Source organism: Balaenoptera musculus, chromosome 19 (genome assembly GCF_009873245.2).
Source record: "Balaenoptera musculus isolate JJ_BM4_2016_0621 chromosome 19, mBalMus1.pri.v3, whole genome shotgun sequence".
Classification (NCBI taxonomy): Eukaryota; Metazoa; Chordata; class Mammalia; order Artiodactyla; family Balaenopteridae; genus Balaenoptera; species Balaenoptera musculus.
The window spans coordinates 55,878,163-55,896,339 of NC_045803.1; the positions used below are offsets into that span (position 1 = coordinate 55,878,163).

Here is an 18,177-nt window from a genome sequence, read left to right on the forward strand (position 1 = left end):
TGTGTGTTTAAGACACTGCATCACTAAGTCCATCCGCCCTAGATGGTGGATGGCGGTGGGGGGGAAGCTAAGGGAGGTGGTGAGGCGCTCGGACCCCACCACTCATGTCTGAGAGCGCTTCCCAGGGCCACGGGCCGCAGGATCTGGGGTTTCTGCCCCTGCAGTGCCGCGCCGTCTCCGGGAGCCCCTAGCCTTGGCCGCCCTGGGTCTGCCAGGCTGGGATAACCCTCAGGCCAATATGACTGGAATTTCACCTCATCACTCACTAACACTGGGAAGGTTTCCTAGGAATCCATCCATCATGGAAACTGTGTCTGCCTCCCAGACTGGGGGACAAGGAGGAAGATGTTTGTGGGGCACCTTTGAACCATAGGAGTTTCATATAATTGAAAACATTAAATAAAATCCTACAGTGAGTGGCAGCAGCAGGAGAGTGGACAAGGCTGTGAGGCTGACTCAGCCCCGCCACACGCCAGCTATTCCACCCAGGAGGCCTCAGGGCCTCGGTCTTCCCATCTGTAGGCTGGGTTGATGACAGCACGCCCACCAAGTACGTCCTTCGAGGGCCATTGAGATGTTAAATGAGGGAAGGTGTGCGAAGCCCCGGCCCCGCACCTGGCCCAGTAAACACTGCTGGGAGCCATCCCTCCAACGCGGGCTCCCACCCCCCACACACAGGGCCCTCACCCGGGAAGATGAAGATGAAGAAGGAGCTGACGCCGCCGATGATGCCGATGATCTCGCTGAGGTCGGGCAGGAACAGGGCCATGGCGAGCGTCACGGTGACCCACAGGACGGTCAGCGACATCCGGACCCATGGCCCCGAGGGCTCGGCCAGGGCCCGGGGCCCACACGCCCAGCAGCAGCCCCTCCTCCAGAAATCCTGCATCACCGACCTGGAGGCCATGCACCATGGGCTCCCACGGGCTCCCGGGGGCTGTAGCCCTGCACTCGCCCACCACTGGGTGCCCCAGAGTGCCCCCCCAACTGCCCTGCACACCGGCAAGGCTCACTCCCCAGGAACCCCGCACGTGGGTAGCCGACAGGGCGGGGCCCAGGGGGTCAGGCTTCAGTCCTGACACCAGCTGGGCGACGCTGGCCAAACCACCTGACTCCCCTGCCCCCGTCTCCTCCTCTAGGAAACAGAGGTGAAGACAGTCCCCACGCCACATGGGCTGGCGTGGCGCCCGGCACGTGCTAATTTTCGACGGGTGCGGTGCTCTGCACTGAACCGTGTCCCACGAGCTGGCCTCACCTCCCCAGGAAGAGCACGATGGGGTAGACAGTCACGATGGACACAGCGAAGAGGACCCGGGCAACGATGATGACCCCATCGTTGCCTGGGTAGGACATCAGGATGTCAGCAGAAACGTCTGTCCCGAAGGTCAGGAAGCCGTACACGCCTGTGAAGGGTAAAGGGGGCAACACAGGGGAGCTGATTAGAAAAATGCTGTCCCCCCACCTCAACTCCAACACGCAGACAGCACCTGGATCTACCGCTGCTAAGGTTTCCCCTAGGAGCTGACAAAGTTCTAGAATCTCCCAAGGCTTTCCTGTCCTCAGCCTACAGGATCCTGGTCCTTCTGACTCAAACTCCTGCTGGGCAAAGCTGTCCCTTGTCCTTCTTCCAAACAGCTCCCGGCACCCGTACAAGGCGCCCACTCGTGGGTGTGGACTGGCTGGAAGCACTCTGAACGATGCTTTCCGTGCCCTGTCCACCCCACCCTCACAGCCCCTAGACAAAGAAACTGTCCATGCGCCCATTTTCCTGATGGGGAAAATCAAGACCCAAGGTGCCAACAACTGTCTGGAATAACACAGCTCATTACAGCAGAAGTCAGGTCCCCACCCCACAACCCAGCACTGCCTCTCGGCCTCCGCGTCACCTGCCCGGTCCTGAGACATCCATCGCTGACCAAGAGCTGTGGCTCGCTTTGGTTTTTCTCCAGTCCCAGGATCCTGCTGGCCCTGGACCATCTGAAGGAGACTCTCAATCACCGGGTCCAACTCAGGGGGCCACAGAATAAGAGAGACCTCCCCTGCTAGACAGAAGTCACCCAGCAAGTGTCCAAGGCCCCTGACACATCTGTGGGAGCCCCAGAGCTCCCTGAATCAGAGACTCTGATAGGCTGACGAAAGAAAGGGCTGCTGGGCTGGAGAAAGGCAACCAGAAGTCAGCCTGAGCCCGGGCCCTGGGCTGTGCACCGGACGTGCCGTGGGACCTCGGGTGTGGCACAGCCCCTCTCTGAGCCACACTGCTGTCACCTTTGAAGACCCTCCTGTGCCAGTTTGTGGATGCTGAAACCACTGCATCCGAGAGCGTGTTCTGTAAACCACTGCCTGGACATAATGCTCCGACAGCCATCACCGACGCCATCCCACCAGACAGGCAGGCAGGGGCGTGGGGGGTGAAGAGCAGGGGCTTGGGAGACAGATGGGCCAGGGTTTGCATCTCAGCTTTGCCTCATCTATAGCTGGGAGGCCCTGGACGAGCCATGACAACCCTCTGGGCCTCAGTGGCCGCCGCTATGAACTGTGGACTCTCCTGGGGGCGTTAGGGACAAAAGAAGCACAGGCAGTCAAACCACTTAGCACTGCACCCAGGACGTGGTAGGGTCTCTATACACACTTGTGATTATTCCGGTCTCTCCTACTGCTCTGCACCCAGGTCCTGGGCACCCCGCGCGGGCCTTACCTGTCAGCGAGTAGACAAGGCAGCAGGCCAGCAAGGACAGCACGGAGACCAGGGCCCAGTGCCCGAGGCTCTGGTGGCGCATGCTGCAGTAGATGGACACGGCAGCTTCGTGACACTGCAAGGCAGCAGCGGGGTCAACGGGAGTCGGGCCAGCTGGGTGCTAGAATCACCTGGCGCCATCTAAAAAGTCTCAGTGTCTTGGGACTTCCCTGGCGGTCCAGTGGTAAAGAATCCCCCCTTCCAATGCAGGGGACATGGGTTCAATCCCTGGTCAGGGAACTAAGATCCCACATGCTGCAGGGCAACTAAGCCCGTGTGCCACAACAAAGATCCCGAGCATCGCAACTAAGACCCGACACAGCCAAAAATAAATAAATAAAATAAATATTTTTTAAAATACAAAAAAAAAAAAGTCTCAGTGTCCCAAAACGGGGGTAACAACCCAAATGCCCACCAAGAGCAGAAGGTAGAAGTAAGTCGTCAGATATTCACGTATAGAATATTACACGGCACTGAAAAGGGGTGAACGCAACTGCACACCTCAACACAGAGAGCCCTGCAGCTGTAACGTGGAGCAAAAGACGCCAGAAAAGAAGAATGTTTCCATGTACGTGAAGTTCAAGTTACAAGCCAAACAAGCCAGGACGGGGGTCTCGACCGCAGCACTGCTGATGCTTGGGGACTGTCCTGTGCATGGTGGGATGCGGACCACATCCTCTGGCCTCGACCCACTAGATGCCAGAAGCATCCCCCCCAGTTGTGACAATCAAAAATGTCTGCAGACATTGCCAAGTGTCCCCTAGGGGGCAAAATCACCCTCAGTTGAGAGTTACCATTTGTGGTGACAGAGGGCAGAACAGTGGGGTGGCTTGGTGCTACTGAGAGAGCATTCCAGGGGTGCTGACGATGTTCTATATCCCCATCGGGGTGACGGTTTCATGGGAGGACACATACAGTAGGTAGGAAGTATATAAACCGGAAGTATCACATGGTCAAATTTTTAAAAATATAAACCAGATGTAGCCAATGCCAGGAGCCCACCTGTGATGTGGACTTCATTTATCTGGGGCAGGTCCTGGGCAGCGGTGTTTTATCAGCAGCCCAGGAGGCCCTGATGAGCGGCCAGGGGTGAGAGGCGCTGCTGCATCTGGATGTGCCCTATGGGCTCTGGGATCCTCCCAGGCTCCCGGGGCAGGGTTCCCACCACCGCGTCCATTTACTCACTTCTGATCAAAGCCGACACGACGACCGCCCACGCGCGCCCACTCCCCAGGCTCGAGAGCCCCGCTCCCCCCGCCCACCGAGCTCAGCCCGCCACTGTCCCTCTTCGCCGCCTCAGGGCCTTTGCCCGTGCTGTGTGCTCTGCCTGCGATGTCTCCTGGTCCAGCCGGCTTCTACTCATCCTTTAGGAAAGCCCTCCTCCCCAGCTGGCCGAGTTCTGCTCTCACGCCCCCCATGTGAGCACATCTGGGTTTGCTGGTTCAGCGTCTGTCAGGTATGTGGTGTCAAGACACACCTGCCTCCCTCACTCCCAGCACAGAGCCTGGCCCACGGGTGAAGGGCACTCCGGCGGTTGCTCAGTCATCCATCCCTTTGCCGCACCTGCAGCCACGAGGCCTCCCTGCACCCAACCCCAGCGCTCCATACTCAGGTCCTTGTATCAGTCCCCCCTGTTGCGAGTGTGGGATACCCATCAACCAGCCTCACACAGTCCCCACCCTCATGGAGTGCCCACTGTGAGGGGCTGGGGCACACCAGCCTCAGGCCTCCCGATTCTAGCCACAGAGGCGGCGTCCAGCCTGGGGCAAGCTCTCACACACCTTCCGCGACAGGCAAGCCTCAGGGACCTCCCTGACCCTGAGCCTGCTGGCTTGCAGGCTGGCTCAGCCAGGCACTGGGGGGCTTAAACTGCCCCCCTACACACACACACACACACACACACACACACACACACACACACACACACACACACACACACACACACACGCCCTCAACCAACAAGCAGCGGAACTCAGGATCAATGTTCCCGCCTCCTGTACTCCGGAACCCAGACCTGGGGGAAAAGATGTTTGGTGGTTGCAGGATGGAGCCCTGCCCTTCTTCCTGTTTCTCCCAAGACTCCTGGGTTGTGTTTCTCTTGGTCTTATGCGGGGAAATAAAGCTTCTGAGGGCAGGGCTACCCTGCTGGGACAGCAGCTAGGACGGTGACTGGCCAATAGCAAGCTCACTGTTCACTAAGTGATGGGATGCAGGGCAGAGGAGCATGTGGTGGGTAAGCAGTGGAAACAGTCCAAACGTCCACCAGCTGAAGAACGGAAAAACAAGCTGTGGACTCTCCAGACAGTAGAATATCATTCAGCCAGGAAAAGGGACGCAGTCCTGACACGTGTTCCACACGGATGATCCTCAAAAACACCACGGTGAGTGGGACTTCCCTGGTGGCGCATTGGTTAAGAATCTGCCTGCCAATGCAGGGGACATGGGTTCGAGCCCTGGTCCGGGAAGATCCCACATGCCCCGAAGCAACTAAGCCCGTGCGCAACTACTGAGCCTGCACGCCACAACTACGGAAGCCTGCGCGCCTAGAGCCCGTGTTCTGCAACAAGAAAAGCCACCGCAATGAGAAGCCCATGCACCACAACGAAGAGCAGCCCCCGCCCGCCGCAACTAGAGAAAGCCTGCACGCAGCAACAAAGACCCAACGCAGCCAAAAATATAAATTTAAAACAAAACAAAACACCACGTCGAGTGAAAGAAGCCAGCTACAAAGAACCATATACTGTATGATTCCACTTACATGAAGTGCCCAGAACAGGTACATCCAGAGAGACAGAAAAATTTGTGGTTGCCAGGGGCTAGGAGGGGAACAAGAGGGGAATGGGGAGTGACTGGTAATAAGTACAAGTTTCTTTTGAAGGTGATGAAAATGTTGTAAAATTGATGGTGGTGATGGTTGCACAACTCTGTGAACATACTAAAAACCACTGAACTGTACACTTTAGAGGGGTGAGTTGTATACCATGTAAGTTGTATCTCAAAGCCGCTTAAAAATAACAAGGGGAAAGAAGACACACTGAGGGCCAACAGGCACATGAAAAGATGCTCAACATCGCTAATTATTAGAGAAATGCAAATCCAGACAACAATGAGGTACCTGCTCACAACAGTCAGAATAGCCATCATCAGAAAGTCTACAAATGATAAATGCTGGAGAGGGTGTGGAGAAAAGGGAACCCTCCTACACTGCTGGTGGGAATGTAAATTGGTACAGCCACTATGGAGAACACTATGGAGGTTCCTTTAAAAACTAAGAACAGAGTTACCATATGATCTTACAATCCCACTCCTGGGCATATATCCGGAGAAAACCATAATTCGAAAAGATACACGCAGCCCAATGTTCATTACAGCACTATTTACAATAGCCAAGACATGGAAGCAACCTAAATGTCCGTCAACAGATGAACGGATAAAGAAGGTGTAGTACATATATACAATGGAATATTACTCAGCCATAAAAAGAATGAAATAATGCCATTTGCAGCAACATGGATGGACCTAGAGATTATCATACTAAATGAAGTAAGCCAGACAGAGAAAGACAAATATCATGGCACCATTTATATGTGGAATCTAAAAAAAAAAAAAAAGATACAAATGAACTTATTTCCAAAACAGAAAAAGACTCATAAACATGAAAACGAACTTATAGTCACCAAAGGGGAAAGGGGAATGGGAGGAGGGATAAATTAGGAATTGGGAATTAACATATACACACTACTATGGATAAAACAGATAACCCTTGGACCTCCTGTATAACACAGGGGACTATACTCAATATTTTGTAATAACCTCTAAAGGAAAAAATCTGAAAACGAATATGTATATATATTCAGCTACATATAACTGAATTGCTGCGCTGTACACCTGAAACTAACACGATGTTGTAAATCAGTCATACTTCAATTAAAAAAACACAAACCAGGGAGAAGTACTGCGTGTGGCCAGGGTGTCTGGGAGCAGAGCCTGCACCCCCAACCCGTGCTCCCCCAGGCCTCTCCTTCCCACTCTGCGCAGGCTGGACGGGGTGCCCCGCTGCTAAGTGTGTGGGGAGGGCTGTGTTTGAACCGGAGCTCCCGATGACGCCAGGTGACCGCCCGCCCCCTCCCCGCACAGCAGCCCCTCCAGCCTTGCGCCACTCCTCACCCTGCTCCCTTCCACCTTCACCTGCGTCTAGCCTCCCCACCCCCAGATCCCTGACTCCCCAAGCTGGATCCTGGCAGCCCCACCCCCGCCCTGCAATCCGCATCCTTTCCCAACTCCCCCATCTCCGCATCCCGTGTCCCTGGAAACTGCAGCCCAGGCCTCGGTTGCTAGGAGAATCGGATGAGGGAGCCGAGGCAAAGGTGAGGGGGGCACCTCCTTACAAGCATCTGGAAAGCACCCCGCACCCCCGCCCGGCGCGAGCCTGCTACACCATATGGTGCTCGGGCACCCGAGAGAGGACTGACTCAACGACATCCAAAAGGTTGACAGCAAAATCAGCGCTTTCCATCTTTCAAAATATTGGGCGTGCAGGAAGAAACGTGAGAAACTCTGTGAGCGGCTTGCTAAGCCCCAGAAACGATACAGCGACTCATTTATAAAAAAAGAGAAATGGAAATGTTTCAGGACTTTTCTTTTCCCCAAAAAGTGGTTCTCAAAGAAAATATAAGATGACGAACGCAAAGAGAAGCTGGTTCACGAGTACAGGAAGAAGACACTCGGGCTACGAAGCTGAGACACTGCCAACCCTGGGCCACTTTCCCTCGCGAACCGCATTTCACTTGGGGCGGTTTCGTTGTTGTCGTGGTGGGTAGGGGGTTGTTTTTAGGAGAGAGGCAAATCTTTCCCAAAATAAACAATGGAGGAAGGGACTCAGCTGCCACCTGCTAGGAGACTGCGAGACCCCAGGAGAGACCAGAGGGCGGGGAGCAAAGCCCAACCCCACCCCCGCCCCTCCAGCCCCGCCCAGCCCTTCGCGGCTCTCCAGCCTGGGACCCCTCCCCTCCGTGGCTCTCCAGCTGAAGCGCCCTCCCCTTCAAGCTGGCCACCTCCCACACATTCCTCAAGACTCCGCCCAGGCATCAGCGCCTGGAAAAGGGCATCTCTGAATCTGCCCCACCCAGCGCTGCGGCGGAAGCCCCTCCACTGGATTCCACGCACGGAGTTCCTTACTCCATGACATTCTGTCAAAGTCTATATATTCTGCCCAGTACCGCCAACTCCCACACACCTTCCGGCCCTCCTAGCCGGCAAGCCTCCAGGCCCCCGCGGCAGAATCCACCTGCACGAAGGCATTCTAAGTAAGGGGGCCGCTCCAGGTCCCCAGGCGTGGCGACTCGGCCGTGAGGACTGTGCAAAGGAGGGAACAGGTCCCGGGCCCACACACTCGACCTCAGACCCAACAAACAAACGTGCTGCTGCTGGCTGTCGGCGGGGCCGGTTCCCAGCTCACTGAGCCCAGATGCCGGCCACGTGCACGTCCCCCAAAGACAGCCCATCTCATCCCGGAACAAGTCCTCGAGCTTCTCCCGACAGGGAGGCCACACTCTCCTGAGGGAGCAGGCGGTCACCAGAGCCTGCAAATGCCACCCTCTTCAACACAGACGCCAAGGTTACCTGAAATCCGAAGCAGATGGTGGGAAAGACACTGAACACGGAGGTCCAGGAGGAAGGACTGTAAAGAGATGAAAACGGGTGTTTGTTACAAAAAGTTAAACTCAAAACAACCTTCAACTTGAAGATGAGTTTTCAACAACACCAGCAAGATGTAACTAAGCGTGACTATAAGACAGGCTTTAATAACCACGTCCACTGCCGGGTTTGGGGGGTTGGAAAAGGCTGCGTGTTAAATGCTGCACTTTCTAAGTACATCTGTGCTGACATATGGTAACTTGACATTCTCCATGCAGGCACAGCTTGGGCAGGGCGTGGCTAGGAGGAACTTCCAGCCTCCCTTGCAGGCTGCCCGTTCCCAGGGAGCTTAGGCGCTGGGGTGGTAGGGGCCACAGGCAGCATCCATCAAACAGACCCCAACGGGGCAAGGATGGTTTGACCTCTGTCCAAGCTGCCCAAGAGAACTGAGGTGTGCACGGGGCAGAGTCTTCAGGTCAAGCCCTCTCAGTGGTCCCCAGATGGTGGCCCTCCAGCTTCCTTTAATAAGCAGCTCTAGGTACCGGCCTCCAGCACCTTTAGGGACATGTAGTGGAGGGGTCATAAACAGCACCCGCTATAGAATCGGGGGCTCCTGCTTGTGGTAGAATAGTGGGCCCCAAAGAGGTCCCCGTCCTAATCCTGGGAACCTTACACGGCACAAGGAACTCTGCAGATGTAATGAAGCTCAGGACTTTGAGGTGAGAGACGACCCTGGATGATCTAGGCCCAATGCAGCCCAAGGATCCTTGCCGTCCGAGAACCTTCCCCAGCTATGGTCAGAGGGAGCTGTGACCAGAGAAGCAGGGTCAGAGAGATGGAACCTTGCTGGCTTTGAAGATGGAGGAAGGGGCCCCGAGGCAAGGAATGTGGGCGCTTCTAGGAGCTGGAAATGGCAAGGGAACAGATTCCAATCTAGAGCTTCCAAAAGGAACACAGCCCTGCTGACATCTTGATTTTAGCCCAGTGAGACCTATTCTGGACTTCTGATATCAGAACTGTAAGGGAATAAATTTGTGTAGTTTTAAGTCACCAAGTTTGGCAGTAACGTGTCACAGCAGCCACGGGGAACGTCACACGGTGGTATCTCCCTTCTGCGCTGCGCTCCGGCCGACTCTTAACCCTGGATGCAGATCACGGAGCCTCCCAGCCAAGCCCTGCCTTCCTGGACTTTCCTCAACAGCACAGTCAGCCGATGGCCAGCTTCTTAGCGCCCACGCTCCCACGGCTCCATCTGCCTGCCCGCGTCCTCTGGGCCTCACATGCTGTCCTCTCCTGTTCCTGTGGGGGAGACTGCCCGAGCTCCAGCCTTGGAGGCTGCGCTTCCAGAGAGCAGGACCCTCCCCTCCGCAGACTCAAGGCCACAGATCAGCAGTGGATCTGGCCCTCTTCTGATCGGGTTTCCTTCACTGCTGGATTATGCCGTCGGTGTGCCATGGGCCACACGGGCCATGGCCTGTGTGCCCCGGCTCTTGCACATTCCTCTTCTCCCCTCTTCAGAAGAGCTCTTTCTCGGCTCCTTCCCCCTCTCCTGAACCCAATCCACCTGGGCCTTCAACCCCGCCTCCTGCCCTGACAAAACCCAGCCACATCAAGAGCGGCCTCCGTGGCCAAATCAGGCGCCAGCGCTCAGCCCCATGTGACCCAGAAGCGGCCTTTGGTGGCGATCACCCCAACCTTCTTCAAATTTTGCTGACTTCTGAGACCCAGATTCTATTATCCTCTGTCCTGAGTTTCACAGTGTCCCCCTAGATTTGTAGCCACTGGGAACCTCAGAATGAAATCTTATTTGGAAAAAGGGTCTTTGTAGATGTAATTGGTTAAATGAAGATGAGGTCATACTGAAGTAGGCTGGGAGTTAACCCAACAACTGGTGTCCTTATAGGAAGAGGAAACACAGAGGAGGCCGTGTGACCACGGGGGCCGAGTCTGGAGCGAAGCATCTGCAGACCAAGGAAGGCCAAAGGGTGCCGGCAACACCGACGCTGGGAGGGGCAGGAAGGACCCTCCCCCAGAGCCTCCAGAGGGAGCGCGCAGCCTTGCCCACACCTTGATTTTGGACTTTTAGCTTCCAAAACCAGGGGAGAAATTTCTGCTGCTTTCAGCCACCCGGCTTGTGGTCACTTGTTACTACGAGCAGCCCCAAGAAGCTAACACGTGCTCCTAACTTGCCACCCTCTCCCTGATCCCCCAGGGCCTGGTGGAGGACCACCAGCTCACACTTCTCACCTGGGCTCCTGGCCTTAACCTACATGCCATCTCTGGGCTGACGTTCCTCTCTCCAGCCCAGGCCTCTCTGGACTTCAGGCGCACAGTCTGACCAGCTCCCTGACATCTTATTTAGTGCCTCACAGCCGTCTCCAACCTAACACATCCCCACCCGACCCCTCCCCATCCCATCCAGCCCAGGAAACGGCATCGCCAGAGCTCAGAGTCCACCCGGACTCTCTTCTCTCTCCCGCTCCACTTCCAACCTATCCTCCAGGAGGGTCCACACGATTTGCAGGACCCAGTGCAAAGGGAACATGCCGGCCCCTGGTTCAACAGCGGTGAAGCATTTCAGGATGGCGACAGCAGGGCGTTAAACCAAGTGCGGGGCCCTTCTGAGCCCAGGACCCGGGTGACGTCACAGGTCACAGGCTCATGGAGCTGGCCTGCCACCAGCCGATTTGATTTCAAGCCCCTGCTGTGATCAAAACCCTGCAAAGGCTTCCGTGCAAAACTGAAGTCCCCGCCGCAGCTCCGCATCCCTAGAGGACACCCCCCCCCGTGCCCACTCCCACTCTTGGCCTCGCTCAGGCTCGTCGGGCCTCACTACCCTCTGCCCCTGCACCTGCATTTTGCTGGCTGGTTCTGCCGCCTCTAAACTGCGGGGAACGCGTCTGCACCAGCCTAGGAGCCCCAGGCTGGTGGGGTGTCTAGTGCTTCTGTGTCCCTTAGCCTGTCCCCCGTCCTCACTAGTGATAGCGCTGTCGTTCTGAAGAAGGAAAGGAGCTTTTTTTTTTGGCCGTGCCGTGCAGCACGCGGGATCTTAGTTCCCCGACCAGGGCTTGAACCCGCGCTCCCTGCAGTGGAAGCGCAGAGCCCTAACCACTGGACCGCCGGGGAAGCCCCAGGAAAGGAGGTTTTGCTGAGTTCTACGGCATCAGAGACTTGAAGGATTTCACGGGACGAGCCAGGGCTCTGTGCAAACCATGGGTGGGGTCGAGGGGGGAGAAGCGTCCCTCGGTCCTCACAGCAGCCCCGGGAAGCCATCCCCCGAGACTCACCTCGACGCCAGGCGGGGCTCACGAGCGAGGTCTTGGGGCCCGAGGTAGTACTGTGCCACGACGACCAGGGCCAGGTAGCAGGCGGCCAGGGTGCCTAGGACGCTAACACATGGACGGAGGGCAGCGTTAGGGGGCCTCTATGGTGGGGCAGGGCCTGGGGAGCCACACGGAGCGGGGTCTCAATGCCAGCTCTGCCCACACTGGCAAGGTGTCAGGCCAGTGTCTGGACCCCATTTCCTTATCTGCACACTGGGGACAGCGGGAAGAGCATTCCACGCAGGCAGGGCAGGGCCGCGCTCAGGCCCAGCGAGGTCAGACCTGCGAGGCTGTGATCGCTACGGGCGCCCCCGTCTCTCCACCAACAGCCGCTGGGATTCAGCATCTAAGTCGGGACACTGCCCGCTGGGCCACAGCACAGGGGGAAGGAGGACCCGGACAAGGCTGGCAAGGGCTGGGGGTCCCCGGGGGGCAAGGGGGTCCTGCCCACTCTTTCTCTGCTCCATTTCGTTACATGACAGGGGAAGGCGGGTGGCACACTTGTGTGAAGACTTCTGCCAGACTTCATTTTTGCAAAAGTACATGGAGAGCCTCAGACTGTAAAATGGAAAAAAGTGTGTGTGTGTCTCTCTCTGTACCAGCATATGCGCAAGTGTGTGCAGAAAAAGTCTGCAATCATTAAGTAACAAAATGTCAGCTGCAGGTCCTGTCATTACGGGTAATTTTCTTTTTTGTTTATCTGTATTTTCTATCAGGCACATGTATGACTTGTGTAATTAAAAAATTTTTTTCCCCTTCTCCAAACGGGAAGACCCGTGCTAGCAGCTCCCCTATCCCAGGCGGACAGAAGCCACCCACCAAACGCGCGCCGAGGTGGGGACCCAGCCCCAGCCATCGCCCTGCCAGGAAGGGGCCACAGCCTGTACCTTGTGTACTTCTGGAACCCGATCTCACGCGGGGCGGACAGGGGCAGGATGACCAGCACGGAGAGCAGCGTCAGGGTGAAGTGCTGGTCGGCGTACCAGGGCTGCGGGGCTGGCGGGGCGCCGGGCAGGAGGAAGTCACACACTAGGGGGAGGGAGGGAAGGAGAGGCAGCGAGCCCCGCGGGGCCCTCCCCCAGCTGCAGAGCCGCGGCCGTGGGGTTCCCAGCTCCGGGGTTCGCCGTGGGCACTGAGTCATCCCCGTGAGTTTGAAGGGATGGGATGACAAACAGGATGGGGACCTTGTCACGTGCCACCAGGACGGAGGGAACACGCTGTAGGAATTCATTCAACAGACCTTCCCCGAGTTCCTTCCGCCCGGCAGGCGCTGCTCTAAGTGCTGGAATCGGGAACAAACGACACAACGGTCTGCCCTTGGGGCACCCAGGCCCTCCTGTTTGTAAAAGATCCTTCTTGTCTGCTCAAGAGCTCAAAGGGTGTGTGCGGTGAGGTCGGGGCCTGGAATACATGTCCCCCAGACAGCAGCCTAGGGCAACCCCGTTATTAGATAGAGGAGAGTTAGGGCGGGGCTGAGCTGGCCTCTTCTGCTAAACACCAGAGAGGCTGGGGTCCCCTGGGGGTATCTGGCAGGGGGCGGGGCTGGAGGGTCCGTGATGGCTGGGCTCACACAGGGTGCCTGGTGGGGATGCCTGGGCGCCGCGGGGCCCTCCCTGCAGACCGTCCAGCAGGCTGGTCCATGACAGCTGTGGGGTCCCGAGCCCAAGGCGGAAGGTGCCGTCCTCTTAAAGGCCAGGCCTGGAACTGGCAGTGTCCCATCTGCCATCCTCCGCCAGGCCGAGCCGTCACGGAGCCCGCTCTGATTCAGGGGGAGGGGACACAGACCCCATCAACCTCTCAAGAGAAGGAACACCTAAGAGTCTGGGCCCGTTTTGGTTCCACCACAGTAAGACGGAGAATTTGGAGTTATCAGATAGAAGAGGCTAGACAGATGGGGGAGAGGGGCGAGCCAAGGGGAGAGAGCAAGATGGCTTGAGGCTGGAAGCACGTGGGTGGAGGTGCCGAGAGCTGGTTCCCGGCCCACTCGGGGGTGCTGGCAACTGCTGTAACATAACCCTTCCTTGTTCTCACCACATGCTCCGTAAAGCCAGCGATGAAAAGAAATCAACGGCCTGACCACAATGGCTTGCTTCTACTGGAGCGACGCAACGGGACAGCTCCACATGGAGCTCAGGGTACAGAGACCTCCCGTGAGGGAGGCAAGGCAGGCTTTCCTGGCCAGAGAGGCCAAGGGAATGCACGTACCCAAAGGCGCACAGAGATCTCCATGAGTCCCAGGCCCCACGTGGCCTGGGATGGGGGGCAAGCCCTTCTTAGCCATCTGGACTCCTGAAGCCAGGAAAGCCTCCCTCTGCCATCTGGGCTACCCAGCTCCTTCCTGAGCCCTCACTTTCCAGGCCATGCCTTGGTGTCCTCAGCACCATCGTTTGTAATCATTTGTACCCGATGAATGTAACGACTCCATCAAAAACCCCAACCTCCAATTAGCCTTCAGCCCGAGTAACCTGGACTTGCCTTCAGAAAGACATATCCCTAAATATCCAACCAGAAACACACACACGATGCTCTCTTCCCACCAGTCAATCCACCCAGAGCTGGGGTGGCATGCCTCCAATCAATAATCTCTCCAGGTGATCCACTAACTGAGCCCAAAATCTTCTCAACACAGCAGCCCTCAGATCCTTCTCAACACGACAGCCCCTAAGATTGTTCTAAACATGGCAGCCCCTCAGAATCCTTCGCAACACGACAGCCCCTAAGGTTGTTCTAAACATGGCAGCCCCTCAGAATCCTTCGCAACATGAACAGCAACTCAGTATCATTTGCAACTCGGCAGCCCTTCAAATCCTCCCCAAAATGGCAGCCACCCAGAATCCTTCCCAACACTGCAGGTTCTAAGATTCTTCCCAACATACTGGCCCATATTTTCTCAACACTGAGGTCCTCAAAATCCTTCTCACGTGACACCCCCTCAGAATCCTTCTCAACAGGGAAGCCCTCAGAATCAGTTTCAACATGGCAGCCCCTAAGATTCCTCTCAACACTGAGGGCCTCAGGTCCTCCTCAACACAGCAGCTCCCCAAAATGCTCACCATGGCAGCCCCTAACATCCTTCCAAACACAGCAGCCACGAAGAATCCTTCTCAACAAGGCAGCGCCTCACAATCCTCCTCAACACGGCAGGCCCTCAGAATCCTTCCCAACATGAAAGCCCCTCAGAATCACTCTAACACTGCAGCGGCTCAAAATCTTCTAACACGGCACCCCTCAGTTCCTTTTGAACAAGACAGTTCCTCAGAACCTTCTCAGCAAGGCAGCCTCTCAAAAGCATTTTCAACATGGCAGCACCTCAGAAACCCTCTCAACACGGCAACTCTTCAGAATCCTTCTGAACACTGCAAGCCCTCAGAATCTTTCCCAACACGGCAGCCCCTCAGAATCCTCTTCAACACGACAGGCACTAATTTCTTCTCAACACTGAGGCCCTCAGAATCTTTCCCAACACGGCAGCCCCTAAGATTCTTCTAAAGAAGGCAGCCCCTAGAACCCTTCTCTCGTGGCAGCCCATCAGAATCCTTCCCAATATGAGAGGCCCTCACATCCTTCCCAAGAAGTCAGGCCCTCAGAATCCTTCTCAGTAAGGCAGGCCCTCAGAATCCTTCTCAACACTGTAGCTGCTAAGATTCTCCTCAACACGGCAGCCCCTAGAATCCTTCTCACACGGCAGCCCATCAAAATCCTTCCCATCACGGCAGCCCCTCAGATCCTTGCCAATGAGTCAGGCCCTCAGAATCCTTCTCAACATGGCAGCACTTCAGAATTCATCTCAGCAGAGCAGCACCACCAGTTGACCAGAATTGAAATCTGACATGACCTCTACTTGCCATTGTCAGGCAGGGCATTTTTGTGCCAATTTACCCTCTGGGAGGTTCAGATCTACCAACTATGATTTTTGTGGAAGATCAGAGTGCTTCCCACAACATGGGAGCCTTTAATTTCCACATCCCTGCATCAGGGACCTTTCTTCATGGTTCAAGAGACAGAACAGACAAAACAAACAGTAAAATGATAGACCGAGATGTAACCATATCAGTCATTATTTCATTCCAAGTAAAAGTCTAAATATGCCAATTAAAACCCGAGACTGTCAAGATGCTAAAAAAACAAGACCCGACCATATGCTCTCTACAAGAAGTGCATTTTAAAATTCCAAGGTTCACAGTAAAAGAGTGGGAAAAGAAATTCTGTGCAAACACTAATCTTAAGGACACTGGAGAGGCTATATTCACAGGTATATTCACAAAGAATTACAGAGACAAAAAGGGAAATTTCGTAATAAAAAGGCAATTCACTGTGTGTGCTTATTAATAAGAGAGCTGCAAAAACCATGAGCAAAAAATTCATAGAATTAAAGGGAAAAATAGACAAATCTGCAATCATAATTGGAGATGTTAACACTCTCTCTCTCATAACCTGACAGAATAACTAGACTCCGCCACTGCCCCACTCCCACAAAAATCTGCAAGGCCATGGAAGATCTGACCAAAGCTCTGGATCACCTTGACCTAATGGAGAGTTCTAGAACACTGTACCAAAGAACCACAGAATACACACCCTTTAAGAGCTCACCAAGACAGACCACATGCTGAGGCACAGAGTAAGTCTCAAATGCCAAAATTATACAGGTGTGTTCTCTGACCATGGTGCATTTAAGGCAGAAAACAAAAAGGCGACATTCACAGAAAGATAGACGAGATGAAAAGGCAGAGGGCTATGTACCAGATGAAGGAACAAGATAAAACCCCAGAAAAGCAACTAAATGAAGTGGAGATAGGAAACCTTCCAGAAAAAGAATTCAGAAAAATGATAGTGAAGATGATCCAGGACCTCAGAAAAACAATGGAGGCAAAGATCGAGAAGACACAAGAAATGTTTAACAAAGATCTAGAAGAATTAAAGAATAAACAGAGATGAACAACACAAAAACTGAAATGAAAAATACACTAGAAGGAATCAATAGCAGAATAACTGAGGCAGAAGAACGGATAAGTGACCTGGAAGACAGAATGGTGGAATTCACTGCTGCAGAACAGAATAAAGAAAAAAGAATGAAAAGAAATGAAGACAGCCTAAGAGACCTCTGGGACAACATTAAAGGCAACAACATTCGCATTATAGGGGTTCCAGAACGAGAAGACAGACAGAAAGGACCTGAGAAAATATTTGGAGAGATTATAGTCGAAAACTTCCCTAACATGGGAAAGGAAATAGCCACCCAAGTCCAGGAAGTGCAGAGAGTCCCATATAGGATAAATCCAAAGAGAAACATGCTGAGACACATAGTAATCAAACTGGCAAAAATTAAAGACAAATTGCTGAAAGCAGCAAGGGAAGAACGACAAATAACATACACGGGAACTCTCATAAGGTTAACAGCTGATTTCTCAGCAGAAACTCTACAAGCCAGAAGGCAGTGGCATGATATACTTAAAGTGATGAAAGGGAAGAACCTACAACCAAGATTACTCTACCCAGCAAGGATCTCATTCAGATTCGATGCTGACATCAAAAGCTTTACAGACAAGCAAAAGCTAAGAGAATTCAGCACCACCAAACCAGCTCTACAACAAATGCTAAAGGAACTTCTCTAAGTGGGAAACACAACAAAAGAAAAGAACCTATAAAAACGAATCCAAAACAATTAAGAAAATGGTAATAGGAACATACAATTTGATAATTACCTTAAACGTCAATGGATTAAATGCTCCAACCAAAAGACACAGGCTTGCTGAATGGATACAAAAATAATACCCATATATATGTTGTCTACAAGAGACCCACTTCAGACCTAGGGACACATTCAGACTGAAAGTGAGGGGATGGAAAAAGATATTCCATGCAAATGGAAATCAAAAGAAAGCTGGAGTAGCAATACTCGTATCAGATAAAATAGACTTTAAAATAAAGAATGTTAAAAGAGACAAGGAAGGACACTACAGAATGATCAAGGGATCAATCCAAGAAGAAGATATAACAATTATAAATATATACGCACCCAACATAGGAGCACATCAATACATAAGGCAACTGCTAACAGCTATAAAAGAGGAAATCGACAGTAACACAATAATAGTGGGGGACTTTAACACCTCACTTACACCACTGGACAGATCATCCAAACAGAAAATTAATAAGGAAACACAAGCTTTAAATGACACAATAGACCAGATAGATTTAATTGACATTTATAGGACATTCCATCCAAAAACAGCAGATTACACTTTCTTCTCAAGTGCACATGGAACATTCTCCAGGATACATCACATCTTGGGCCACAAATCAAGCCTCAGTAAATTTAAGAAAATTGAAATCATATCAAGCATCTTTTCTGACCACAATGCTATGACATTAGAAAGCAATTACAGGGAAAAAATGTAAAAAAACACAAACGCAGGGAGGCTAAATAATATGTTACTAAATAATCAAGAGATCACTGAAGAAATCAAAGAGGAAATCAAAAAA

General features: G+C 53.6%; 1 protein-coding gene across 1 annotated transcript in view; it reads right to left on the reverse strand.

Annotated features, from left to right (window-relative positions):
• Positions 1–18,177, reverse strand: part of SLC38A8 (solute carrier family 38 member 8) — a 33,959-nt gene that overhangs the window by 3,215 nt on the left and 12,567 nt on the right. The window contains exons 3-8 of the mRNA XM_036834130.1: positions 12,582–12,723; positions 11,659–11,760; positions 8,357–8,414; positions 2,696–2,810; positions 1,256–1,403; positions 688–896 (exon numbers count right to left, since the gene is read on the reverse strand). Coding sequence (XP_036690025.1) covers positions 688–896; positions 1,256–1,403; positions 2,696–2,810; positions 8,357–8,414; positions 11,659–11,760; positions 12,582–12,723 — 774 coding nt within the window. The remainder of the gene's footprint in view (positions 1–687; positions 897–1,255; positions 1,404–2,695; positions 2,811–8,356; positions 8,415–11,658; positions 11,761–12,581; positions 12,724–18,177) is intronic.